The following is a 27559-nucleotide window of genomic DNA, read 5'->3' on the forward strand; positions in this document are numbered from 1 at the left end:
ACTTGTGACACTAATAAATAAACTTGAAAATCTCCTCTCAACCCCAATTTCTTTAACTTATTCGTGTAACTGAAAGATCCCATGTCTTGCTTGACTTGTTCACAATGAGAACGAGCCTGTTTTTATCTATTGATAAGACAAATGTTTATGCCAGGTGCATGTTCCTCTGCTGCATAGAAATGTGGTAAAACAGCCTGAGATTTAAGATTGTTTGTGAAAGCAACAGGCATAGAATTGAGGTAGAACATGAGGGTGGGATTCCTCACACAGCACTCCTCCCCCTCCCCGGAGTTGTGTTTTCCAGCATTCAAGGCGGCTCACCTTTGGACAGTGGTGGAATCTTCTGGTCGCGCCAATGTCAACAACGTTTCGCATTGTTCACCGGCTGCACTGCCAGAAGACCCACCACAGGGGGTCGCCACAGCTGGAGCCAAACCATCCTGCAGGCAGGAATGGCCAGAAAATTCAGCCCATAAACTTAAAGGTATTGTTCAGACTTCAAAATACCAGTTGCAACTAACATTCCTAAATTTGGGGCGAGCACGTGTGTTTTTATTGTTCTTTTTCCCTGTGCAGTTATTTCAGCTACTAAAGATTGCTTTCAGTTTAAAAATATAAATCCCAGTGTGAACCATTTCACTTTCACCTAATGCGCACAATCCTGTCTCTCGGAACATGGTGGTGCCCCTATTGGAACATGATGCTGGGAGAAGGGGAGGTGGATTTCCAGTTCACTGAGCTGCTTCAGCTTCAACTGAACTTCCCTCTTCACCTCTCTTTCCTCAAACTATAGATATCTTGAATATGTATTTTATTCATTTGAATTCTTTAATTATTCCTCCTTGTGCTTAATGATGATCACTTCTATCTTCACTATCATCCTTCCTTTGCATTTTGATCCTTAATCATAGAATCCCTACAGTGCAGAAGAGGCCATTCAGCCCATCGAGCCTGTACAGACTCTCTGACAGGGTATTTTACCCAGGCCCTCTTCCCCCAGCCCTATCCCTGTAATCCCACACATTTACCATGGCTAATCCCATCTAACCTACACATCTTGGGGCACTAAGGAGCAATTTAGCGTGGCCAATCCACCAAATCTGCAAATCTTTGGACTGTGGGCAGCAAAGTAGCACAGTGGTTAGCATTGCTGTCTCGCAGCACCAGGGACCCGGGTTCAATTCCAGCCTTGGGTGACTGTGTGAAGTTTGCACATTCTTCCCGTGTCTGCATGGGTTTCCTCCGGGTGCTCCAGTTTCCTCCCACAGTCTAAAGATGTGCGGGTTAGGTTGATTGGCCATGTCCAATTGCCCTTTAGTGTCAGGGAGATTAGCAGGTGAATATGTGGGGTTATATAGGGATAGGGCTTGGGAGGGATTGTTGTCAGTGCAGGCTTGATGGGCCAAATGGCCTCTTTCTCCACAGTTTGGATTCTATGGAACCGGAGCAACCAGAGGAAACCCACGCAGACATGGGGAGAACGTTCAAACTCCATGCAGACAGTTACCCATGGCAGAAATTGAAGAGTTATTCTTGATCCCATTGTGGCTTCCTACACTGTTTATACAGTCCTACCACTCAACTTTCCATGGGTAATGCCATAATAAATCCACTAGAATGTGTGAAAAATGTATAGATATTTTTTAAAAATCAAGAAATAAATAACAAGAAATGAAAAAATAGATGAGAAAATAAACCAACCTGTCTTCAGTAAACAAGTTAACAAAGGTCATCCACTTGAAAGATTAATCCCATTTTTCTCCCCATAGATGTCTGACCTATCACCAGCATTTCTGTTTTAAATTCCAGATTTCCAATAACTACAGTACTTTTTGTTATCTATTTCAAAAGGATGCAGGTTGCTTTAAGAGCTGATTAAATGATTTGATGGCAATGGCTTTAGGGTCTGTGCTCAGGCTGATCTTTCAGTTTTGTATTCGGCAGTGCAGAGAGCAGCTCTTCAATAAAATGAGTTGTGCGTTTGTTGGAATCTACGTGTGCAAACCAATTCTCTTTTTTCCTGTTCAAACCCACAACCCTTAACATAGTTAGGACATTACACTTTTTGGTGGTTTCAGTGCAATTATTTATATTACAAATTTTGCATCTTGAGCATGCTTCCTTTAAATTTCAAACTTGTGGAGTTCTGTTACATGTGGCCATTATTTTTAACACAATTACATTTCAGTGCTCCAGAAGATGGCACTACAGTTCTTTCAAAATGGCTCCTTGGTCTGTTTTTCTAGGTGACTGTCAGTTAAGCTTTTATTCCAAATTTATTGGAACTTTAATTATTTATTGCCCAACATTGTTTTTTTAATTTAATTAACCCTATGCTGCCCATATGAACCTCTCCACCAATTTATGCCTGTTTCCTTGTGGGCTGCTTGACCTTGCCAGCACAATGCCTTGGGGCTTTGTGATCTTGGTAATAATGCTTGTCTGTCCTGCATCCCTATTGTCACCTCCAGCTCACCATGGAATCCCTACAGTGCAAAAGGAGGCCATTTGGCCCAGCAAGTCTGCACTCTCTGACAGAACATCTTTTTAAAAATTCATTTGTGGAACATGGGCGTTGCTGGCTGGCCAGCATTTATTGCCCATCCCTAGTTGCCCTTGTTCAGAGGACAGTTGAGAATCAACCACATTGCTGTGGCTCTGGAGTCACGTGTTGGCCAGACCAGCAAAGGACAGCAGATTTCCTTCCCAAAAGGACATTAATGAACCAGATGGTTTTTCTGACAATCGACAATGGTTTCATGGTCCTCAGTAGATTCTTAATTCCAAATATTTTTATTGAATTCAAATTCCACCTCTGCTATGGTGGGATTTGAACCCGGGTCCCCAGAATATTACCCGAGTTTCTGGTTTAATAGTCTAGCAATAATCCCATTAGGCCATCACCTCCCCTAGGGAGGTTTACCCAAGCTTTATCCCCGTAACCTAATGAGCACAATGTATTTACCCCACAAATCTCGCTAACCTACACATGGGACACTAAGAGGCAATTTAGCACAGCCAATCCTTCTAACCGGCACACCTTTGGACTGTGGGAGGAAACTGGAGCACCCGGAGGAATCCCACAGACACAGGGAGAACATGCAAACTCCACACAGTCAGGTGGAAATTGAACCTGGGTCCCTAGCGCTGTGAGGCAGCAGTGCTAGCCACTGTGCCCTACCATACTGATATTCACCTGCCTTGTTGGAAACACTCAAAGCTACCCACCCACCAGCTGCCATCTCTGTCATGATGCACCCTCTTTGATGGTTTCACAGAAATTACCATCAACAAACGGTCACTTTGTTAGCACGGTACCTATGGGGATTCTTCTCAATGTAACGTGTGCTCATTAAAGTAACTGTTTGCTTTCTGTTAGTGCCTGAAAATAGTAATTATTTTTGAAGAACCAGTAAAAAAAAAGTTGTGGTATTATCTCTGGGGGTATCTTGCAAAGTTCTTTCCAAATACTCTCCCTCTGTGCCGCAGTCCCATCAACCTTTCACTTCCATTTCTACTAGTTACCAGGAACCTCCTCTGTATTGCTACCAGTGGAATTCAAAACCCCAAACACTGCCAAAAATCCCAGAATATTATAAATTAAACACAATCTGACCGTCTTCAATTACCATTAACCACTAGCTCTGCTAACAATTCATTGTGTACCATGTCATGACCACCCCCCTCCCCCCGTCAGGTTCAAAAACAATGCTCTACATCCCAGTCTCTAGGAACAAGTTTAGTAATTCTGTGTCTATTAAAACTGGTACATATGTACTTATAGGAATCGTGTTCCAGTCATCACTTTCTTTTTAACATCAAAAACATTTTAAAACATTGCCTTCTCAGCTAGAGCTTCTAACAAGCATATTCCACTTGCTGCTGTTACAGCAAAGTCAGAGTGGCATTAGAGCTTATTTTTGCTTAACAATTAAACTTGAAAGCAAACAAGCTAGTCTAACATGTAATTTAACCAAGTCAATCATTTCGAGGCTTTGCAACTTATAGCTTCAAGGACACACACAATTTAGTTGTAAAATAAGACCTTGTAAAGAATCAAAGGTAACAGCAAAACAGGCTGCCATTTAGCCTGTTGTGCCCTAGCCTCTGACCTGCTTTTATAGCTACATTATCTATATGGCTCATCCAGTTCAGTTTCTGGTCAGTGGTAACCTTCAAAAGGTTGATAGTGGGGAATTCAGTGATGATAATGCCATTGAGTGTCAAGGGGCAATGGTTAGATGCTCTCTTGTTGGAGATAGTCACTCCCTGGCACTTGTGTGGCACAAATGTTACCTGCCACCTCAGCCCAAGCCTGGATATTGTCCAGGTCTTGCTGCATTTGGGCATGGACTGCTTCAGTATCAGAGGAGTTGTGAATGGTGTTGACCATTAGCGAAGGGTGTCACAGTGGCACAGTGGTTAGCACTGCTGCCTCACTGCGCCAGGGAACCGGGTTCAATTCCAGCCTTGGGTTACTGTCTATGCAGAGTTTGCACATTCTCCCCGTGTCTGCGTGGGTTTCCTCCGGGTGCTCCCACAGTCCAAAGATGTGCAGGTTAGGTTGATTGGCCATGCTAAATTGACCCTAGTATCAGGGGATTAGCAGGGTAAATATGTGGGGTTACAGGAACAGGGTGTGGGTGGGATCGTGGTCTGTGCAAACTCGATGAGCCAAATGGCCTCCTTCTGCACTGTAGGGATTCCATGATTCTATTTCATGTGCCAGGTATGACTCTCCCCCCAACCCCATTGACTCCGGTTTTGCTAGGCTGGATGCCAAACCTGGTCGAATGCTGCCTCGATGTTAAGGACAGTCACTCTCAGATATCCTCACAGAACAGCAGATCCTCTCAGTAAATAGAAAAAAACCTTCACATCCATCACACTTCAGATGCTATATTTCAAGTCCCAGAAATATTAAAACTGTTTTCTCCTGATATCAGGCATCTTCCCAAGGGCAGAAACCAGGGATTTACAAGTATCTGCTAATCTACAGAAAGCCTCCCTGAGCAATTACCTTCTGACCACAGCAGATGAATATTTAGGCCGCTTTCCTTTTGATAATACCCAAGCATGGCTGTAAAGGAACAGTGCAGCTCGAACTTAGCATTTAACTAACAACTTGCATTTAGATAGCGCCTATAACATCATGAAACATCCCACTTCACAGGAGTGTTATTAAAAATCACAACCACACTCCAGACCATCTGTGAATGATTGTCACAGGAAATTATATAGAAATATGGAAGAAATAAGATCAGCATTTCAGATCATTTTTATTACTGCAAAACCATACAAAATTTACAAACATTGTTTATATAAATACAATATACACATTCACTGTGCAGTCACAGCACAGAGGTGTTAATTACAAAAGAAAGATTGATTAAAAAAATAAAATTAGTTGTTAAAACATAGGTAAATAACAGATATCCCAGAACACCTAAATTGAACTGTTGAACATATGTATAACATTGCAGCTGTACGCAGTGGCAACAATGGAGAAAACAGTACATACAGGGCTACGCACTCCCAGCAGCACAGCTATAGGGAGACGCATCGGGAAATTGAGGAGCTAATGTGACTGAGGTAGGTCAGGTTTCCCGGGTGTACTTTTGATTAAAATCTGCATCATTTGAATCCACTTCATTACATGTCAAGGAGCTCAGGAAAATTACCAGCTTTCTTCTGTAAAAGAGAAAATGAAAAGCCACGCATTATCACAGCTCTAGGAACATCTCAAAGCACTTCCCATGGAATGAATTACATTCGTGCAGTGACTGTTGAGTAGGCAAACATGGCAACCATTCAACAAACTGCCCACAATTGGCATTGAAAGGATTAGTTAATCTATTACTTTTAAAATTGAAGTTTCATTTACAACATCTCTGTTGCATTTACAGGAATTCATGAGTTGTCAGCCACTGATCTTGTGACCTATTCTAGATAAGAATCCTATATGTTGACAATGTTGCGTTAAGCATGACTGACCCATTCAGCACCTTTGTAATATTTTTGCACCATAATATAACAAGATTATCATGTTTTAACTTTATTCCAATGCTGCTAACATCTGGACATCTGATAGATTTTTGGCATTTATCATTAGAAAGCACAGGAATTATTTTTGTCGATGTTAAAGAAAAGAAAATTATATATTGACCTTAAAAGTTGTGGAGTTTTTTTGAGTGCTCATTAGTTTAGTGAGACCTGGGTTTGAATGTACCTTCAGATTCACTGTGCCTGAGGTCAAGAGTCTTTTACCAGAAACCCATGAAATCCAGCAATTGTTTACCATCATTCCCGCATGCCAATGTTACCTTGCTATGTTACTTTAAATATTTACTAAATGCAATAAAAGACCTCTCAACCGTTACATACATATGGGGACTGTTTCACAAGGCTCACAATAAAAAAACACTATATAGACCCTGTTCACATGGATTACCTTGTGCAATAACCTGCTCTACGCAAGAATAAATTAACTTCTGAAATGCAATGATTGTTTTGAAGGCAAGAGTAAATTATAGAAGTATTTTAGAAAAATGCAAGCTGATGCCAAAAGTACAAAAGGTTGGCCAATGTGGTGCTCCAATGGCAAGTCCACGCCAAAATGCCAGCTCCCTGGAAATGCTGACACATCTATCCCGCATTGCTAGTAATCCCTACTGGAAAGCTGGAAGAAGCAAGCTTAAGGTCTGGAGTTATTACAAACAGTATTAGGGTTCTCAGATAACATGACAGAAACGGTGTGTTTATTTCAGTTTACCCTGTACCCTGGATCTGATGTTTTCTTTGAGGTGTGGACAGTTTTATAGCACAATCAGACTTGCCTTCTAGTAGCATCCGTGGAGTCTCTCATTTTGGATGTATGGGATAGCATTGTTGTTTTTGAAGCACACAAGGCAGGGGAGAAGAGTGCACAGAAATAAATGATTGAAAATGTTTGGGGTCCACGTTTGCCCGGGAATAGCAGAGTTTGCATCACTGCATGAAAAGAGCAGAAAAAAGCTCCCTGCTACGAGGAAGGTGGAAGCAGCAATCAACAATAACTTTAAAAGTCAACTGGATAGGCCCTCGAGGACAATAAACTTGTGGGGCCACGGGGATGGAGTGGGACTGACCGAGTTGCTCTACAGAGAGTTAGCATGGATTTGACAGGTCGAATGGCCTCTTCTTTTTTGTGATCACTCTATGGGCTAGATTTAACGCTCTCTATCCAGCCCCCCCCCCCCCACCCCCCCACCCTTTCTGGTGGGTTTGAAGGGGGCCTCATAAAGCGCAGCACATATTCTGCCTGCCGGACCTATTGAGGCATTTAAATGGCCAAGCAATGGCCATATCCTGCTGCTATTTTACCCATAACAGGGAGAGACCTAAGCCAAGTGGATAGCCTGGCAGCTTTGGCTGCATGGGCTGGTATTGGCCAAGGTGGCAGGGGAGGGACCCCGTTAGTAAGTCCTCTGCAACTATCCCTCACAATCCTACTTCCCCCTTTACCCGACTGCCACCCCCCCTCATTGGATTTGCCAGCCTAGTCTGATTGATACCTCAGACTTACCCTGGAGTCTGGGCTCCTCTTTGTTGGGACTGCCTATAGTCCCAGCAGTGGTTATCACTCCTGCCTTGCGCTGCTGGTACTACAGAGCTGCTGGCCATCCATTTAGCTGGCAGCTCTCTAAGGCAGGACTTCCTCCCAAGTTTTGCCTTAAGGCAATTAAAACTGCTCTGAGTGTTAAATTATTGTGGGACAGCTGGCAGTATTGTGAGCGGGCTAGCTGGGCAGGGAGGGGATCATAACACCTCAAAATTTAGCCCAGTGACTCTTAACGATTGGTAAATAAGTATTTTTCCAAGTTTCTCTTCTGGGATTTGGGGCAGCTCAGCATTTACCATCAGCCAGAACACTGAATAATCTATCTGATACTTCCTTCTGTGGTTTGGTATCAATTCTTTTGATGAACTTCTTGTTAAACACCTGGGTTATTTTGTTCCTAAATGTATGATATAAATGTAAGTAGTTGTTATCATTTTTGTGCTGTGTGGTAAATTTCAGTGTCGCAACTTCTAGATATTTATTTACAATACAGCATACCTGGCTGGAAGTATAGCTGGTCAGCGTGTTTTGAATCAATGCCAGGGTGGAAAACTGGATATCAAAATTGAACATTATTCAAGCCATTCTTTACCTGCATCTTTTTCAGAAACATGTGCTTCTGTAATAAGTAAATGAGCACTTTTTGGTCGAAGAGATCTTTCTGCGGATCTTCTGGAAGGTGATTGGGATATTCCTTGGAGAGGAGACTGAAACAACAGAACCAATTTGTATTTATAAATTGCCTTTCTTTAATGGAGTAAAACATTCAAAGGTCTTTCACAGGAACATTATCAAACATTTAACATCAACCCACAAAGGGAGATATCAGGCAAAATGGCCAAAAGCTTGGTCAAAGAAGTAGGTTTCTAGGAAAGTCTCAAGCACAGAGAGGTACAGATTAGGGAGAATATTCCAGAGGTTAGAGCTGAGGCAGCTGAAGACATGCTGCCAACAGGAGAATGATTAAAATTGGGGCTGCACAAGAGGCCAGAACTGGAGGAACCTAGAAATTGTGGATGGTTGTTGGTCCGGAGAAGGTAACAGAGATTGGAATGAGTGAGACAATTGAGGGATTTGAAAACAAGTATGAGAATTTTAAAATCTAAATATTGATGGACCTTGAGATCGATTAGGACAATGAAACTTGAGCAGCAGAATTTTGGGTTAGTTAAAATTTAGACAGAATGGAAAATGGGAAGCAATCCAGGAGAGCTTTAGAATAACCAAGTCTAGAGATTACAAGGGTATGGATGAAGGTCTGAGCAGCTGAAGCAGAGCAAAGACAAGCAACGTTATGGAGGTGAACATAGGCGGCCTTGGTGATGGAGCAGATGTGTGGCCGGAAACACAACTGAAAGAGGACACCAAGGTTGCAAATGATCTGGTTCAGACTCCAACACTCTGTTGGAGGATGGAGTTGGCAGCTCAGGAACTGCATTTGTGGCAGGGGCCAAAATCAATAGCCTGGATGTTAAGAGAGACAGTTTATGTTGGGGGGGGGGCAGGTATTTCAGATCGGAAACCCAGAAGACTGTGTTTCTCCGCACACTATGAAGTTTTAACCCCACTGGTTCCAACAAGTTTCCTGTCCAGAAGTCATCCTGATTGAGAGGCTTGGCTTTCAAAAGAGTGGGGGACAGGAACAGTGAGCAATGGTGATTTCTTTTTCCGAGCAGTGCTTGGTCCTCTGCTCTTTGTGATTTTTATTAATGACTTAGAGGAGGGGGCTGAAGGGTGGATCAGTAAATTTGTTGATGACACCAAGATTGGTGGAGTAGTGGATGAGGTGGAGTAGTGGATGAGGTGGAGGGCTGTTGTAGGCTGCAAAGAGACATAGATAGGATGCAAAGCTGGGCTGAAAAATGGCAAATGGAGTTTAACCCTGATAAATGTGAAGTGATTCATTTTGGTAGGACTAATTTAAATGTGGATTACAGGGTCAAAGGTAGGGTTCTGAAGACTGTGGAGGAACAGAGAGATCTTGGGGTCCATATCCACAGATCTCTGAAGGTTGCCACTCAAGTGGATAGAGCTGTGAAGAAGGCCTATAGTGTGTTAGCTTTTATTAACAGGGGGTTGGAGTTTAAGAGCCGTGGGGTTATGCTGCAACTGTACAGGACCTTGGTGAGACCACATTTGGAAGATTGTGTGCAGTTCTGGTCACCTCACTATAAGAAGGATGTGGAAGCGCTGGAAAGAGTGCAGAGGAGATTTACCAGGATGCTGCCTGGTTTGGAGGGTAGGTCTTATGAGGAAAGGTTGAGGGAGCTAGGGCTGTTCTCTCTGGAGCGGAGGAGGCTGAGGGGAAGACTTAATAGAGGTTTATAAAATGATGAAGGGGATAGATAGAGTGAACGTTCAAAGACTATTTCCTCGGATGGATGGAGCTATTACAAGGGGGCATAACTATAGGGTTCGTGGTGGGAGATACAGGAAGGATATCAGAGGTAGGTTCTTTACGCAGAAAGTGGTTGGGGTGTGGAATGGACTGCCTGCAGTGATAGTGGAGTCAGACACTTTAGGAACATTTAAGCGGTTATTGGATAGGCACATGGAGCACACCAGGATGATAGGGAGTGGGATAGCTTGATCTTGGTTTCAGATAAAGCTCGGCACAACATCGTGGGCCGAAGGGCCTGTTCTGTGCTGTACTGTTCTATGTTCTTTTTGTGGGGGGGACATGGAGAAAAGTATTGATGGGGAGTGTACCTGAGGTGAGGTTACTGCTAACAATATAAGTTAACATGAGGGACTGGAAGGGAATTTGGGAGCAAATAGTCAATATGTAAAAGTATATACAGATTAACATCCTAACAAAAATACTACTGTAGCAGCAATCATTTAAGCCAACTCTTTGGTAAAAGGAACATTTGTTTGGTCACTGATAGCTTCACAAAGTGCATGTAAATGAAAAAATGGATGGTTCCTAGGAATTTAAACGGGAATGGGTGAGCCTGGCACTGAGTAGGGATTTGCGAAACCTTTGTTAAGCATTCCCTTAGTTGCAAACCGGGATTCCATTTCCAGTCTTTGCAAGGTAATGTTGAGGACTCTGGGTCCGTACTCATTGGAGTTTAGAAGGATGAAGGGGATCTTATTGAAACTTACAGGATACTGCGAGGCCTGGACAGAATGGACGTGGGAGGATGTTTCCACTAGTAGGAAAAACTAGAACCAGAGGCACAACCTCAGGCTAAAGGGACGATCCTTTAAAACAGAGATGAGGAGGAATTTCTTCAGCCAGAGAGTGGTGAATCTGTGGAACTCTTTGCCGCAGAAGGCTGTGGAGGAAAGGTCATTGAGTGTCTTTAAGACAGAGATTGATAGATTCTTGATTAATAAGGGGATCAGGAGTTATGGGGAAAAGGCAGGAGAATGGGGATGAGAAAACAAAAACAGCCATGATTGAATGGTGGAGCAGACTTGATGGGCCGAGTGGCCTAATTCTGCTCCTATGTCTTATGGTCTAGGGGTAACAACAAAATGGACGATATTGAGTCAACACCTTTTTGTATCACTCCCGGTTTTAATAGTTTCTTGCATTCATTTTGATGAAGCCAAGATTTTCAAGCCTCTGGTGCATCAGCACAGCATGTCAGGTGACGACTGTCTGCTTTAGGGCGTAATGAAAATTTAAACTGCTATTTATATGCCAGTTTAAATTCAAAGGAGAAGTGTGAGAAGTGTAACAGTATTTAATTTTGCAGCACTAATCCTCAAAAGCTCCCTTTCTCATAGCAACCAACTGTCTCTAAAAGGATTCCAGGGATTTTGCTTATCATTTTCGACTGATTTTCAGCCAAGAACGCTCTTGTGATAATTGCCAAGAGTAGAAACTGCTGCTACTGACCTTCAGGCAGCTTCATGGTTTTCCGCCGGACTCTACAAAAAAAATCACAAAGCTGCTTGAAGGACAGAGGCAGCAGCAGCACAGCAACTGTCAGTAAAATTAACCCGAAAGGCCAGCTTTAAAAATAAATTGGAACCGTCAGACTGACAGTTCAGATTTTGTTTAAAGCTAGTCTTTCAGGTCTGAGGTTTTGGCTGCTCAATTGGGACAAGGGGCCTTTGCTCCAAGTGCCTTGTGCACCCCTGTATCCTGGACTCAAATAAAGCAGCCCTTGCTGGCCTTCAGCAATTCCTGGGTAGCTCACCAGGAATTTTCATCAATCACCCAGATAAATGTATCTACAACAAATTTCAAGAAGCTCAACACCATCGAGGAAAGAGCAGGTGTATTGATCAGTGCCCCAGTTACTGAAGGCAATATACAACATTGCGGCAATGCAACTGGAGTTTGTATGACCTATACAGGATGCATGGCAACAACTTAGTTACTTAAATATTACTGCCCCATTCTGTGATCCTTATGATTGCGAAGGACAAGAGCAGCAATGTCATGGTAACATCATCACTGCCAAGTCCCCCTACACACTATCCTGATTAAACATATTTATTTATTCCTCCATTGTTGCTGGTCAAAATCCTGGAATGCCCCAAAACCTTTGTGGGATCACCAATACCATAGGGCTGAAGCTTTTCAAGGAGAAGGTTTGCTCCACTTCTTAGGGTAACCAGGCCTTGCCAAGCATCTCAAAAGTAAAATGAATCAAAGGACATAAATTAGCACAAATTATTTCCCTCAACAAAACTGAATGTTTCTGAAAATTAAATCCAGATGGGAAAACTAGAATATTGACTAAAACTGATTTTTCCCTGCATTTCAATGATAAGGAAGAAATGACTTCATGCCAGGTCAGTTCCTATTTCATTCTCATACTTTAAATAATTTGTGCATATTCTACTCTCAGCAAGTAAAACAAGTTGCAACATTAGCATCATGACTTAAGAAAGTGCAAATGACTAATTCAGCAGAGCACCAGGATATCTTATCAAAATACTAGTCCCACTCATTTTAATTAAAGTGTGATTGTCCCTAGTCAAACACTGGGAGCAAAACTGTGAATTTGTTTGGCTTTCAAATGGCGGTATAGTTAAGTCCAGAGTCAAAATTCCAAACTGCAGACAATCCAATCCAAATACCTACTGGTAGAAATTTTAAGCATGGTACTTCCAGGGCCAAACGAATCTGAACCAAATATCAAAATCTTGCCAACATGGAGCATTTTATTATGCACTATTCAATCAGAAACACAAGGAATCAGATTCTTGATTTTATTGATCCTGCTTACAGGTTTGTCAGCTGTAGGTACCTTCACTTTCCAAATGAGAAAGATATTATAGTGTTGACTTAAAAAATCTTCATAAAGGAAAATAAAGTCCTCTGTTTCCCAACTGAAATGAAAATTTAGACTTATCAGCTTCATTTGCACTAACAAAATGAAAAAGCTTTTTACAGAATCCTACAACACACACAATGCATTGTACAATCTTGTTATAATTGTTACAGCTGGGTTATATTTCCATTTATCACTGAATTAATTTCAGCTGAAAATAACAATGAGGCCATGAATTTATCTTTTTCCTACCGCAGCTTTTACAAAGTCACTCAATACTAGAACCCAAGGAGAGTTTTGGTTACAGCCAATTCTAGCTGTTTTGCCCATCTTAAATTGCTAGATTTTAAAACCCACCTTGCTCTGTCCGTAGTTGAATGAAGATTGGTATTGGTGAAACGAGTCTACGTTGGTACAGGCGACAAGTTCATCCAGTGCATCCACACGTCTTTTAAGGTTGGTCAGATTGCCCTCTGTCTGCTGCTTTTGTTTACTAAGTGTTTCGGCTTGCTTTGACATGCACTGACGAATCTGTGCCTAAACAAAAGAAAAATGGCAATCCTCAACACATGAAAAAGTTAATGTTTGCAAGGTCAGCTACATCATTTGAATTCTTTAGTTAAGTTACAATTGTATTATTCACTATGCATTTTAGGTTTCCCCTCTTTAGATTAAGCTGCTCGCAGGTCTCTTTACTATTGTTTAAACTATTAAGAAGGGCATTTGTAGCTTAAACTAACTTGGTGGGAGGCTTACTAACTTGTCCGTAAGGAGGGTGTCTTTTTGGAATGTTCCTTCGATGGCCCAAGGAAGGATTGGAAGTCAATTATTTGAAGAAATCATGAACATGAATCTCAGATGTTCTGTTTGTTATTCACTCTCAACAATTCACAATGCCAAACAGTTAATTTAGCATACTGCCAATGAAAAAAAAGGTAGAAATAAAATGCTCCACGTTGGCAAGATTTTGATATTTGTTCCGATTCATTTGGCCCTGGAAGTACCATGCTTAAAATTTCTACAAGGATCTGGATTGGATAATCTGCAGTTTGGAATCTTGACTCTGGATTTAACTATGCTGCCATTTGAAAGCCAAACAAATTCACAGTTTCGCTCCTAGTATTTGGCTGGAACAATCACTAATTAATTAAAATGAGTGGGGCTGGTATTTTGATAAGATATCCTGGTGCTCTGCTGGATTAGTTATTTGCACTCTACTCAGGGTGCTATTGTTGCAACTTGTTTTACTTGCTGAGAATATGCACCATAATTGCGCAAATTATTTGAAGTATGAAATGAAAAAGGAGTTGAACTGGTATTAAGAGTCACAGCTTCTTCAGTATTGGAATGCCAATGTAGAAATACTCTATAATGGTCAATGAAATTGAAATAAAACAGGAATGATTTGTGTTTTAAAAGTTGCACAGGAAGTTCAGGGATGCAGAGAACTTGTTTCAGATATTTAGGAAATTTACAGTCATCCTTATGAACTGAATTATTCATGGTGACATATTCTACCTCTCTCGTCACAACTGGTTCCTATGTAAATATCAATTATTTCTGATAATTTGTCTGTAATAATGCTGGAATGGCAATAACAATGAATCCACCAACTAATCGGAGTCTTTGCATACAAATTTGGCAGGACTGTCACTTTTGTATAAATATAGAGGGGAATTTTCCAGCCGTTTACGTCAACAGGATTTTCTTGTCCTGCTGCAGTGAACAGAGTTGCTGAGTGCCAAGTTCTCCATCCTTGCTTGCAGTGGCAGCAAAGTGGAAACAGCTGGAAAATTCCGGCCATAATTTCACATTAAACACATTTTCCAACCTTGAGATGATCTTCCTGTTGTCGTAGATTTTCTCTCAGCACTTCTCCTCGCCACTGTTCATCCTGAATGGCAAAGGAACAATAGAATCGTTTCAATGTACATTTCATGCATGATATTCGACTAGAGCATGTTGGTAAATAATCTGGTTCTACCTTTCCCCCAACATTGTTTCACAATTGCCTAATAAAGGATTTTAACTTCAGCTATCAATGTCTTTTCTCCATCTTTTCATTCCCTCTTTTATGCAGAAAACCCAGTGCCTTTCTCAGTAACTCATTACATGATCAAAGTAAATATGAATCTATATCCAGCATTCCATGGTACTAAAAGGATCAATATTCTTTGACACCACATTCTCTGCAGCCTCCACTGCTCCCACAGGTACTCTCTCAACTACTCCCCTTTTTCCCATTGCCAACATGATTCCCATCTTTATATTCCTGTACATAAGTTTACATCTGATGCTTCTTAATGGATAATTTTCTGATGTGTGCTCCCTGGCTTGCAGCAGGAGTATAGAAGCAGGAAGCTAGTGCAATATTAGTAAGTTGTCTGACAGTTTTTAATAATTTCCATATATAATTCAAGAACGTTCTCATAAAACACTCAAAAGTTCTTAGTTTAAAAACATTCCATAAACTTACAATTCAATTTAGATTGGGATTTATAACAGAAGTTGCAGCATCCATTCTCTATAAACTATCTTTTTCATTTCTAACAGTCAAATAAACCACAATCTGTTCACACATGCCCTTGTTCCCAGATATTGGTTATGAAATTTTAAATAAATGCCAGACTTGCCTGAAATGAAAATTTTGACAGTTCAATTTCAAGCTTTTTTCCAATAAAGTATTTTAGAAAAAGCAAAGAAACTCGCAAAACCTCACCAGGTTAGAAGTTCATAAAATCCCTACGGTGCAGAAGCAGGCCATTCGGTCCATCGAGCCTGTCTACCTAACTTGCACATCTTTGGAGTGTGGGATGAAACTGGAGCACCGGAGGAAACACACGCAGACACGGGAAGGACATGCAAATTCCACACAGTCACCAGAGGCTGGAATTGAACCTGGTTCCCTGGTGCTGTGAGGTAGCAGTGCTAACAGTACTGTGCTGCCCTTTTGCAACCCTTCTGCTTCTTTTGATGCACAGGTGACGCGGTGAGACATTCTGCAAACCAATAATCTTCAGAATGCACACCATATCTGTATCCTCCCATTGGTAATGCTGTCAGATCTTCATTCAGGGGTAGATGAATTTACATGTGACAAGTTTACATAAACTGTTTCCATTATAAGTTTGGGTGTAGGGAGTTATAATGGAAAAAGTTGACAAGATGTGCACAGAGGAGTAAGATTGATGATATATTAATGATAATGTAGGAATTTATATGTCCCATATAATCTTACAGCATGAGGTAATTTGACTCATTGTAAGCACTCAAGAATATTAATACATAAGTTATGGACATTTAAATGAACTGCAAAGAAATATCACCTTAAAATTGAATTTCGTCAGACTTAACCTCTCATTGTATGTTCCGTCATTGGCTGCTGAGGGAAAATTTTCCTTTAAACTTTCCATTTCACTCTGAACAGTCATCTCCTCTTCCCAAGTTATATTCAGATCATTCCTCGGTTCCACACATGACTGATCCAGGTCTTTCAAACTACTGCTAATTTCTGCTTTCACATCTGATCGAAGGGTTCTTATGGCTTCCTTTATCTCCTTCTGTTGTTGTTCCATCTGTTCCTGACTTCTCAGCTAAAGGATCATTAAAATATTAAGGAGAGAAGCAGTTGAACAATCCAGAAATCTATCAGTATTTGTTTTCCAATTATAAATTATTGCGCTTATTTTCTTCAGCCTCTTTTTTATTGCCCCCTTATTTATATCCTGCTTGCCTTCCCTTCATGAAGAGTAACATTACAAAGTCCCTTCTGCTCTTCTCAACTTACTACCTAATACTTTCTTTAACTCCCCATTGGGAAGTATCTAACCTCCACTCGTAGTCTCCACCGAGATCAGGAATTTGCTGTGGGGAATCACTCTTGGTCTTGCTAACACACTTGACACTCCCTGGAATGCTTCCCTTAGGAAGCAGTGCAAAAGAGCAAATATAATAGATGAAATACATAAAACTGAAAAAAGTAAGTCCTGGTAATAAATTCTTGCTGGTCATTTTTAGTGGTATTAATGATACTATATCACAAATATTCTAACCACAGGCATTGCATTACTCTGCAGCCTTTTGTGATACAAGCATCAAAATCAACATATAAAAGTCAAATACAGTATGCCAGTGATATTTTTATTCCATCAATAAACTCCAGATTATTTGTAAATAGAAAGAGCACATGGGTAAGAGACTGCTACACTATAATGTCACTTCAGAGATTCAGATGACACTATGAAACACCGTCCATACAATGTGAAAGATGTAAACCTACATTATAAAGCTGTTTTCCAATAAAAAATCCAACTTCTGAATATTGAACATCCAGATGGGAAGAATAAAGGGATAAAACTGAAACCAACAATTCTTGCATAGAACAAATTTATTTTGTTTCAGCTAATTGTGAAAAACACTGTTTTGTTTTGCTGGGTACCTGTTGCTTCAGTTCAAAATATTCTTGTCTCATCTCATTTAACTCAGTCATGACGCGTTTGGCACGTTCATGGTTATCATGTGCAGCCTGGTCGATTGAAGATAATTCCTTCTGCAGTCTGCTGTTTTCGCATTTTTGGTCCTGTGTTGATAACACAAAGTCAGAAACTACCTTAGCGAGTTTGTTAGGCTAAAGATACGCAGGTAAGGTGGATTGGCCATGCTAAATTGCCTCTTAGCACCCAAAGGTGTGTAGGTTAGGCGGATTAGCCATGGTAAATTCGCAGAGTTACGGGGATAGGGCAGAGGGATAGTGCAGACATGATGGTCTGAATGGCTTCTTTCTGCACTGTAGGGATTCTGTACAGGCTATTCGGTAGTTAAAGATTGCTCCTTTATTAACAGACATTTAAATTTTACCCTTTCAGATCTCTTTCGTATTTATCATGAAGGTGACACTCAAGTGATAAATGGGCAGTTTATATTCAACAGTTCTCTTAAAAAATTTGTTAACACTACGGTTCAGTGAAACTATAATGGACTGACGGAATAACTGCTTTGGTACAATGGCTGGGTGGCAGCAGTAACTTACAGTAAGGATCTTCTCCAACTGAACTCGCTGAACTTTGGACTCTTCTTTGATTGCAGCAACTTGCTTCTCTGCCTTTTTCCTCTCTGAATGAATTAGTTCCTGAAGCTGAGTTAGATTTTTCTTTGAGAACTCCACCTCTTTATAACAAAACGCAAGCTCGTTGATCATTTCCTGCTGCTTTTGCTCTCGGTTGGAAAGCTGACGTCCTGCAAACAAAACAGAATGCCTGATGTTAATTTATTTGTGATCTGGAAATTAAATAATCAATTTGTTATAAATGGGAATAGAAAAGTTCAAGGGTGGCTTGTCAGCACAGTCCAGGGTGTGTTTGTTCCGTCCTGGTTTAGGAATTGCTTAAATTCTAGTCTTAAATCAGGACTTGGACTTCCCCTTGGGGTGGCAAGCAGACCAGATCTGTTTGAGTAGTAACAGCAGCACCGACACAGAATAATGCTCGGCGCTCCATTTAACATGCCTTGATTTTTTAAAATCCCAACACTCGCTGCTGCGGCATGATTTCACAGGGGGCCAGGCAGTTTCCATTAACCTGCTAGTGCTCACATGCTAGTCCTGTCAATTGGGAGGTATTTCACAGGCAAGGCTCATCCCATCCTCATCCAACATTCATGGTTGTCCACTTTCTATCACAGGACAAAACACAATGTCAACAAGAGCCAGATACTTAGCACTTTTCTTTAGCCACCCCAATGGACTGAGGCCAATTTTAGTGCTTTAACACCGCCCTGCCTAAGATTAACTGGATCAAAATAGATTGGTGACTTAATCTGGGATCTCTTACATAGTTCTGTTAGTCATTGGATTGCAACTTCCAAACACACTTCCTAAGTCACTGTTACAATCAGCATTCAAGACTTACTCAGAGTAGCAATCTGGTCCTCCAGCATAATACATTGTTCCTCATCGTGTTGCAGTTTTCTTGATCGTTCTTCCATCAAGTTCACTTTTGCAACAGCCTGCTCAAATTTATCTCTCTTATCCGATAGCTCAGCTTCCAAAGCTTGGAGGTGGGTCTTTACCTTAGATGTAGATTGTTCCAACTTTACCCCCTCACATTGAATATCCTTCTCAATACGCTGTAACAACTAAACAGGTTAAATGAAAAAGCTTCAGTAAATTCTTCCTGCACTTACTATAAAACCTTCCTTACTGAGAGTTGGTGCAACGTGCCGCCACTCCACCACAGTGCCTAAGGATAAGGATTTATATCCACAAATGCCTGTCAGATATCTGACCTGAGGTAATGGGAAGGTATTTAAATGCTAGGCATTCTGAGGTGAGAGGGTGGCGTGGGTGAAGGAGGACATTGAGCAAAGTATCCACACATACGAGGAAGAGATCATCATCTTTCAGCCCTCTTGATGAATACCATGGTGGAAATTGAAGAAATTCAGTAAAAAGATATTTTAAATGATGTAATACATAGGACACAAAAAATAAAATCAAAATTGTGGTATTTAAATTCAAAGATTCTACCACGCAAATGGGCAAAGGCAGCGATTGCGATTTCCACATTTTTGTCTGTTTCAATGTATTACCAGGGCAGCAGGTGCAGTCATAACACCTACAGGATTCCTTCCAAGTCATGCGCCCTGTGACTTGGAAATATATCATGCTTTATTTGTTGTTGCTCGTCAAAATCCTGGAACTCTATACCCAACAGCTCTGTAGGTGTACCAACACACCACATGGACTACAGCAGTTTCAGGAAAGCAATTGACTCCCACTTTGTCAAGGGCAATTAGGGGTGGACAATAAATGCTGGTCTAGCCAAGGATGCCAAAATCCCACAAATGAATAAAACATTTTGAAACCATTCCTTTTTTTAAAAAAGTCATCCTTTAAAAGATTTGTTTTTGACATCAAGTCCTCCAATAGCATGAATCCAATTTTTATGATTTCTGCATTATTTTGGCGCATGGTGGCACAGTGGTTAGCACTGCTGCCTCACAACGCCAGGGACCTGGGTTCAATTCCCAGTTTGGGTCACCCTCTGTGCAGAGTCTGCACGTTATCCCAGTGTCTGCGTGGGTTTCCTCCGGGTGCTCCGGTTTCCTCCCACAGTCCAAAAGACGGGTTGGTTAGGTGCATTGACCATGCTAAATTCTCCCTCAGTGTATCCGAACAGGTGTCGGAGTATGGCGACTAGGGGATTTTCACAGCAGCTTCATTGCAGTGTTAATGTAAAGTCTCCTTGGGGCTATTAAATAAACGTTAACTTTAAAAAAAAACTTGAAATAGTGTTATTAATTGAATTGCACAGACTATGTTGGATACATATTTTCTCAGCCCTCTTACCCTTTGCTGCTCTTCAAATTCATTTTGCTTTTCTTCAATCTGTTGATGAAGCATGAATAACTCCTGTTGTTTTCGGTTTTCTTTCTCCAAACAGGCTTGGTATTTACATGCACTTTGATTTACGTTTTCCTTAAGCGTCAGCTGTTCTGCTTTTAACGCATCGCGCTTTTTGGTGACATTCTTAAGGTCCTAAGAAATCAGTGAAAAGCGAGTGACTATCTGACATGAGCATTTATTCACCTACGCACAAAATACAAATTCTGCAAGAACTAAGTTACAATTAATTGAACAATTAAAAACCTAAATGCTATCCGAGATTTATTTTCATTAAATTGATCATTTGCACCGCCTGCTTATATGCATTCTGTTTATAATTGTACAACAGTCCATTTTTAGTTCTATGAATCAATTGGAAAGATGAAACTAAGTTATTATACAGTTATTAAATTGCATTATTCCCAAACTTTTAGTAGTTACATTGTTAAAATGTATTCTATTGTGATATTTTTGATCTGTTTATCAAGAAAGAATTAAGGAATTATGTTACATAATTAAATGTCACAAGTTGTTTATGGCTTCCTCAACTAACCATCACAACATAGAGACAACACATCATTCTATTCACCTCAACCTCTATGCTTCACACATACCTGTAAGGTATATTGTCTGACACAACACAACAACCAGGCGTGACACAAATTGGCACAAATGCATAAGTGTGAAGAATATATTTTTGCATAACAGGATTACAGATTGCCATTCATTGAGTGTGTATCTTGAAAATGAACAGCAACTACTTTGTCATGTGGTGAGGCCTTTTATCAAATTAATCCCACAATCTAACTTTAAAAGTAATATCTCACCATTTTGACCTCTACCAAAATCATGCCATTGCAAATTATTTTGATGTACTAACATCTCATTTTGTTTTCTTTGCTCTCACCCTCATTTCTGTTGATGACAATCAGTAACTCCTCTCACACTAACAACTTAAAAGTTGAAAAGTCAATAGAAATAAGTCATAGGAACATCCCTCTGCATCTCAGTGCTCTGCAATCTCTCACAAGTTACATAATGTGCTTCTTTTTTATTCTTCCTGCCAAAATGAACGATGACACATTTTCCCACATTATACTCCTATTACCAGATCTTTGTCCATTCACTTAACCTATCTATAACCCTTTGTGGCTCTTCACAGCTTAAATTCCTACCTATCTTTGCACCATCAGCAAATGTAGTAATTATATCTTCTGTTCCTTTATCCAAATGATTTATATAAATTGCAAAAAATTGTGGCCCCAGTACTGATCCCTGTGGCACACCATTCGTTACATTTTGCTAACCAGAAAATAATTATTTTATGCCTACTCCGTTTCCTGTTAGTTAGCCAATCTGCTATCCATGCCAATGTGTTAGTCTCTACACCATGAGCTTTTATTTTCTGTAATAAGCTTTGATTTAACACCTTATAAAATGCCTTCTTGAAATCCAGTAAAGTACATCCACTGGTTCCTTCCTATCCAATGCACGTTACTTCCTTAAAGAACTCCAATAACTTGGTTAACCATGATTTCCCTTTCACAAAACCATGTTGACTCATTCTCCCAATGACAGATGTTAAGCTGCCGTTTTCTGCTTTCTGTCTCCCTCCCTTCTTGAATAAAGGCATCACATTTCCCAAGTCTAGGGAATTTCGGAAAATTAAAACCAACTATTTCACGAGCCACTTCTTTCAAGACACTAAGATAGAGTCCCTCAGGACCCAGGGACTTGTCAGCCCTCACTAAAGTACCACTTCCTTGGTGACTGGGATTTTCTTGAGTTCCTCCCTTCCAATTGCTATTTTACAGCTATTTCTGAAATGTTACTCGTAACCTCTCTAGTGAAGACTAATGCAAAATATCAGTTTGATTCATCTGCCATCTCCTTATTTTCCATTATTATGCAACGATCAAAGATCAAACATTAAGTTGCAGTCCAATTTTTGATAATCACTTGGTAATATTGTTTAAAATAGTTTACATGCATTTCTAGTTGTTCTTAAACCTGACAGCAAACTCCATATTAATGCTCAGTGTGTTCAACTTCAAATTAAGTCATGGAATTACCTGATCTGCCAACTGGAGCTGTTCTTTGGTACCTCTGAGATTATCTGTCACCATTTCCAGTTCTGCCCTTTTCTCTATTCAATAGAAATATTTTCTGATTAAGTATGAAACTTTTCACAATTTAAATATTTTTGTATTTCCTTTACTGAAGATTGTTGTAAAGACAAATGACAAAAATTTCATTTCAGCAGTGCGAGTCTCCAGAACAATCTGTTGCTGTAAATGCAGCAAAGCAACACTTCTGCTTGCCCAATGATCCCACCAGAAATCTTGGGGTCAGCTACTTTCAATATTGCTGGATAGGAGAAAGATGCATATGCAATTGACTGTTTACACCAGGAGATGTGGAAAATAGGTGAGGGTGGAGGAAATTGGGGATTTTCAGACACAAACCTGCATGCTACCACGGAGGTCCAATGTGTCAAAACATTCTGTAATTTCAGCTTTCATTTAGTATTAAATTCTTCCATACTTGAATCAGCTACTTCCATCTTATCCTTTGCCAAACAGAATGTAACCATACCACAGCTTCTGATTTTACTGTTTCTTGCTAATTTGACCAACTGAAAACAAGTCTCCAGAAGGCAGGTTAGATAAATGCGGCAGCCATTCAGCAACCCACGGCATAACAATAACTGGCTGCCAGTCTGGAGTGCCAGCATTTTGTACTTTGAGCTTGCTAATTGACGCACCTTGCAGACAGGTTTCCATATCTACTATATTTCCATTTAGCTCTTCCTTCCGGGTGTTCATTTGATTGATTTCTTGATTCAGTTCACCTATCTCAGTTTGTAGTTGCTGCAGTTTATTCACTGCATTTCTGTTATTGTCCTCACTCGCTTCAAAGGCTCTGGAACAGCAGAAGTGTAAATCATAAAGTATATTTATGTAGCCAGCTGAACTCCAAACACCCATTCAGAATTTAATGGTTTCAGCATTTTTTAATGCAAGCATATCAAAATGTGTGGGGAAATACAGAAGCAGGTTACCAGTGATGTTGTTTTGGATTCAAATGAAAATTTGAAAAGAGGATACTGCCCAATATAAAATACAGACAGCTCCAAACAGATACTGCAGCAATAAATTATAAAAAGGTTTCTCTTTCATTTCATATAGTGCTTTTTATAACCTCAGGATACCACAAAGCACTTTGCAACCAATGAAGTATATTACAATTATGTAAATATATTACAATTATAATTAACTTTATGAAGTTGCAATGTTTTGGGACTGTCTCTTTTCCGGCAAAATTAAGGGGGTCATGTGACCTATTCTCAAGTGTGCCTGGGTGGTTTGATTGTTAGAAATTAAAGGGGGCTCAGAATGTTTTACTGGAAAGAAGGATGTGATTGCACTGGAGAGGGTGCAGAGGAGATTCACCAGGATGTTGTCCGGACCGGAGTGGTTTCAGCTATTATTAGAGGTTGATTAGGCTGGGGGTTGTTTTCTTTTGAACACAGAAGATCGAGGGGGGACTTGACCGAGATGTACAAAATTAAATGGGACATAAGATAGGGTAGATAGGAAAGAACTTTATCCGCAGTAGAAGGATCAATAAGCAGGGGACATAGATTTAAGTAAGAGGTAGGAGATTTAGAGGGGACATGAGGAAAAACTATGAATCCCTCTGAAGCACAGAGTATCCGAGATTCATTCAGGTAAGTACACCCAAAAAACGGGTGGGAAAATCTCCTGTTTTCCCACCTGTTGGACACTTTGGTCGGGATTCTCCCAAAAAAACCTTAGTGTTTAGTCAATAGTACTTTTAGTTTTTTTTGTTATAGTGACAGTCTTAAAATGTGAAAACTTGTATTGTTATTCTTTCAGCTATTAATTGGAAGCTCAAATTTATTCTTGAAAGTTATGGGTCTCAACAGAGATTGTAACAAGTATTTTTGAAGTGTAATCATTACTTAATCTGGTAAACATGGCAGCCAATTAATGACTGGTGAGATCTCACAAACAGTAATGAAATAAATGACCAAATCATCTACTTCAGGTATTGATTGAGGGATAAATATTGGCCAGGACACCAGAAGAATTCCCTTGCTATACTAAATACTGCTGTGAGATCTTTGATGTCTCATTTAAAAGACAGTGCCTCTAACAGTGCAGCATTTCCTCAGTACTGCAAGGAAACACTAGCCTAGATTATGTGCTCAAATCTCTGACTTTAACTCCAATCTGCTGATTCAGTTGTGAACCCTATGTCAAAAAGATTAACTGATCTGTGCTCTCCACAGATGGTGACTGATTTGCGGCGAATTTCCTGCCCTTTTTTAGATTCAGTTTTGTGGCAATTGGATATTCTTTAATTTTATTTTTTTGGCTTGTATGTGGTTAAACATGATGGATAAACAAAGGTGAAGTTACAGTATCTAATGGTTAGGAACTAAGTTATGAGGCTTGCCAACAATACTGGTTATCTATGCTACTTAACCTGGCATATTCGTGGGGAGGTGGTGGCGGAGTGGTGCCACTGGACTAGTAATCCAGAGACCCAGGGTAATGTTCTGGTTCGAAATCTACCACAGGTGATGATGAAATTTGAATTCAATAATCTGGAATTGAAAGCCTTATGTTGATCATGAAACCATTTTCGATTGTTGTAAAAACCCACCTGGTTCACTAATGCCATTTAGGGAAGGAAATCTGCCATCCTTACCTGGTCTGACTCCAGATGCGGAGCAATGTGATTGACTCTTAAATGCCCTCTGAAATGGCCGAGCAAGCCACTCAGTTAAAGGGCAATTAGGGATGGGCAATAAGTGCTGGTCTGGCCAGTGATGCTTACAACCCCTGAACAAATAAAAAAAAATGTTATTGCTAGTTGTGCTAGTGTTTTATCTGGCATGGGACTAGGTTAATGTCTAGCTCTGCTCCTTACTTTTTCGCTTGAGTAAATTTGTTCTCCAATACAAGGAAATTTCCCTTCACGTGGCTTCTCTCTCTCTCCAGAGATTCAATACTGTGCTGAAGGGAATTTATCTTGGTGTTCAGCTGGTCTACATCTTGCCGATCCTTCTCAATAAGCTGCTTCTGATGGTCTATTTCTGCTCGTTGACACTGAGAAGCAAGTTGCAGGTTTTCTAGTTCACTCTTCTCCTGAAGCAAAATGACGTTTATATGAGTACAGTAAAAATGAATCATGCAACATTGCCCAAAGAAGTCCTCCACTGGCAATATCCAGGGGTTTTTGTTACAAAATATCTTACATGCAAGTTATAGTGATGAATATTCTTGGGCCCCTATGATTATTTTGAAAGTAGCATGCATTTTTGTGGAACAAAAGTTCAAATTTTATATTATTATACCTGTCATAATGGTTATTGTCACTGACCATTAGAGAACAAAATGTGAGTGCTTTTACACAGTAACACAATATGTTACTTACAAATAAATGACATGGTACTATGAACTAGTGTAAGAAAAAAGGACCAAAAGTTTTATAAAGGGCGAAGGTACATTCCTTTACCTGGATTGTTGTAAGTTTAGGTATTGCTTTCTGCCTTAGGTAGTTTGTTCATAACACAACAATTTACCTGCTGTTACAACTAGCCAAGATGGGGCATGAAAATCCCCTTTTTCTCTGGGTAACAGCACTTCTTTTGCACAATTCAATAAAGATTAAATGCAGAAAGGAAAAGCTGCTTACGTTGAATGATTTAACCTGTAGCAGTTATCGCCTAAACCCACCTGGCATAAAAAGCACATCTTGTTGATTAGGGACCAAAAAGGAGCTTTCATTGTGGAGGTAGAGGGCAAGGTTGAGGTACTAAATAAATAATTTGAATCCGTCTTCACTATAGAAAAGAATGCTCCAATGTCACAGTAAAGGAGGAAGTAAGAGAGCAATTGAATAGATTAAAAAGGCAATGGTTGGTAGCACTCAAGTAGAAGTCTCCTGGCCTGGTTGGGCTGCATTCTAAATTGTTAGGGTGAATAGGTTAAAAATTGTGGAGGTTCTAGCCATAATCTTCCGATCTTCCTCCAATATGGGGTGATGTCAGAGGTCTGGAGAACTGTAAATGTTACACTCATGTTCAAAAAAAGGGAAGGGGGATAAACCTGGCCTAAGTCAGCCTAATGTTGGTAGTGGATAATTCTTCCTGTGCTAATGATATGAAACAAAATTAAGTGGCACTTGGAAAAATATGGGTTAATAGATGAAGGCCAGCAGATTTGTTAGACATAAATTATGTTTGATTACCTTGTTAAACTTGGGAACATAGGGACAGGAAGGCATTTAGCTCAGAGAACCTGTTCTCATTCACTGAGATTATGGCTGATTTGTAATTGAACTCCATTAACATATATATATATAACATATATATGCCTTTGTCCCCTCATATTTATAACATGTATCAATCTCAGACTTAAAATTAGCATCAATTACTGTTTGCAGAAGAAAATTCCAATTTTTCTATTAGCTTTTGTCTGCAGAGTGTTCCCTCATTTCATTCTTGAATAATCTGCATCTAATTTTTAGACTATTCCTCAGTTCTAGATTTCTGAACCTACAACGATTGCTTTTATTCCTCTATCCTATTTGTTCCCGAATATCTTGAAAACATTAAGTCACTCAACTTTTTAAATTCTAGAGAACATAGCAATAATTTGTTTAATCTCTCTTCATAATTTAACCTTTGGAGTCCAGGCATTGTTGTGTTAATCAATGCTGCTAAAAGCATGGTGTCCAGAACTGCTCACAATATTCTGCATCCAAACAGCTCTTTGTGCAGCTGTAGCATGGCTTCTACCCTTGGTATTCTAGTCCTCCAGGTATAACGATTAGCATTCCACTATCCTTCTTAATTATTTTCTGTACCTGTTCACAACATATGCCCTTGTGTCCCCAAGTCTCTTTGTTTTCACCATTTAATAAGCTATTTCGGTCCAAAGTGGATGATCTATCATTTGCTTCTATTGAAATCCATTTGCCATAGTGTTGCGCATTCACTCAACGGAGAGTGAAGAGTTGGTATATGCATCATGGTGAAGTTGTGTATATGGACTTTCAAAAGGCAGTTGTTAAAAGTATCAGATAATGGCATTGTTAGCAGAAGTGAAGGCCATGGAATTAATAGGGGCAGTGGCTGTGTGGATATGAAATTGGCTAAAGGACAGAAAGCAAAGAGTAGATGTGAATATTGTTTTTCGGACTGTAGGGAAATGTGCAGAACTTTCCATAGAGGTCATTGTTGTGAACATTGCATACCCATAATTATTGAAATAACCTCCCCCTAGAAATGTCATATTGGCCCTTATA

At 40.1% G+C, this 27559-nt stretch overlaps 1 protein-coding gene across 2 annotated transcripts in view; it reads right to left on the reverse strand.

Annotated features, from left to right (window-relative positions):
- Nucleotides 1–5245: 5245 nt before the first annotated feature.
- The window catches only part of cntrl (centriolin), a 121980-nt gene continuing 99666 nt past the window's right edge, over nucleotides 5246–27559 (reverse strand). For both annotated transcript variants that reach the window (XM_078226378.1, XM_078226379.1), the window contains exons 33-44: nucleotides 25178–25395; nucleotides 22983–23140; nucleotides 22291–22364; nucleotides 20183–20371; nucleotides 18744–18969; nucleotides 17867–18072; nucleotides 17276–17416; nucleotides 16164–16430; nucleotides 14669–14731; nucleotides 13195–13374; nucleotides 8193–8307; nucleotides 5246–5691 (exon numbers count right to left, since the gene is read on the reverse strand). In XM_078226378.1, the coding sequence (XP_078082504.1) occupies nucleotides 5678–5691; nucleotides 8193–8307; nucleotides 13195–13374; nucleotides 14669–14731; nucleotides 16164–16430; nucleotides 17276–17416; nucleotides 17867–18072; nucleotides 18744–18969; nucleotides 20183–20371; nucleotides 22291–22364; nucleotides 22983–23140; nucleotides 25178–25395 (1851 nt within the window). In that variant the 3' untranslated portion in view covers nucleotides 5246–5677. The remainder of the gene's footprint in view (nucleotides 5692–8192; nucleotides 8308–13194; nucleotides 13375–14668; nucleotides 14732–16163; nucleotides 16431–17275; nucleotides 17417–17866; nucleotides 18073–18743; nucleotides 18970–20182; nucleotides 20372–22290; nucleotides 22365–22982; nucleotides 23141–25177; nucleotides 25396–27559) is intronic.

This window comes from Mustelus asterias, chromosome 13, assembly GCF_964213995.1.
Source record: "Mustelus asterias chromosome 13, sMusAst1.hap1.1, whole genome shotgun sequence".
Classification (NCBI taxonomy): domain Eukaryota; kingdom Metazoa; phylum Chordata; class Chondrichthyes; order Carcharhiniformes; family Triakidae; genus Mustelus; species Mustelus asterias.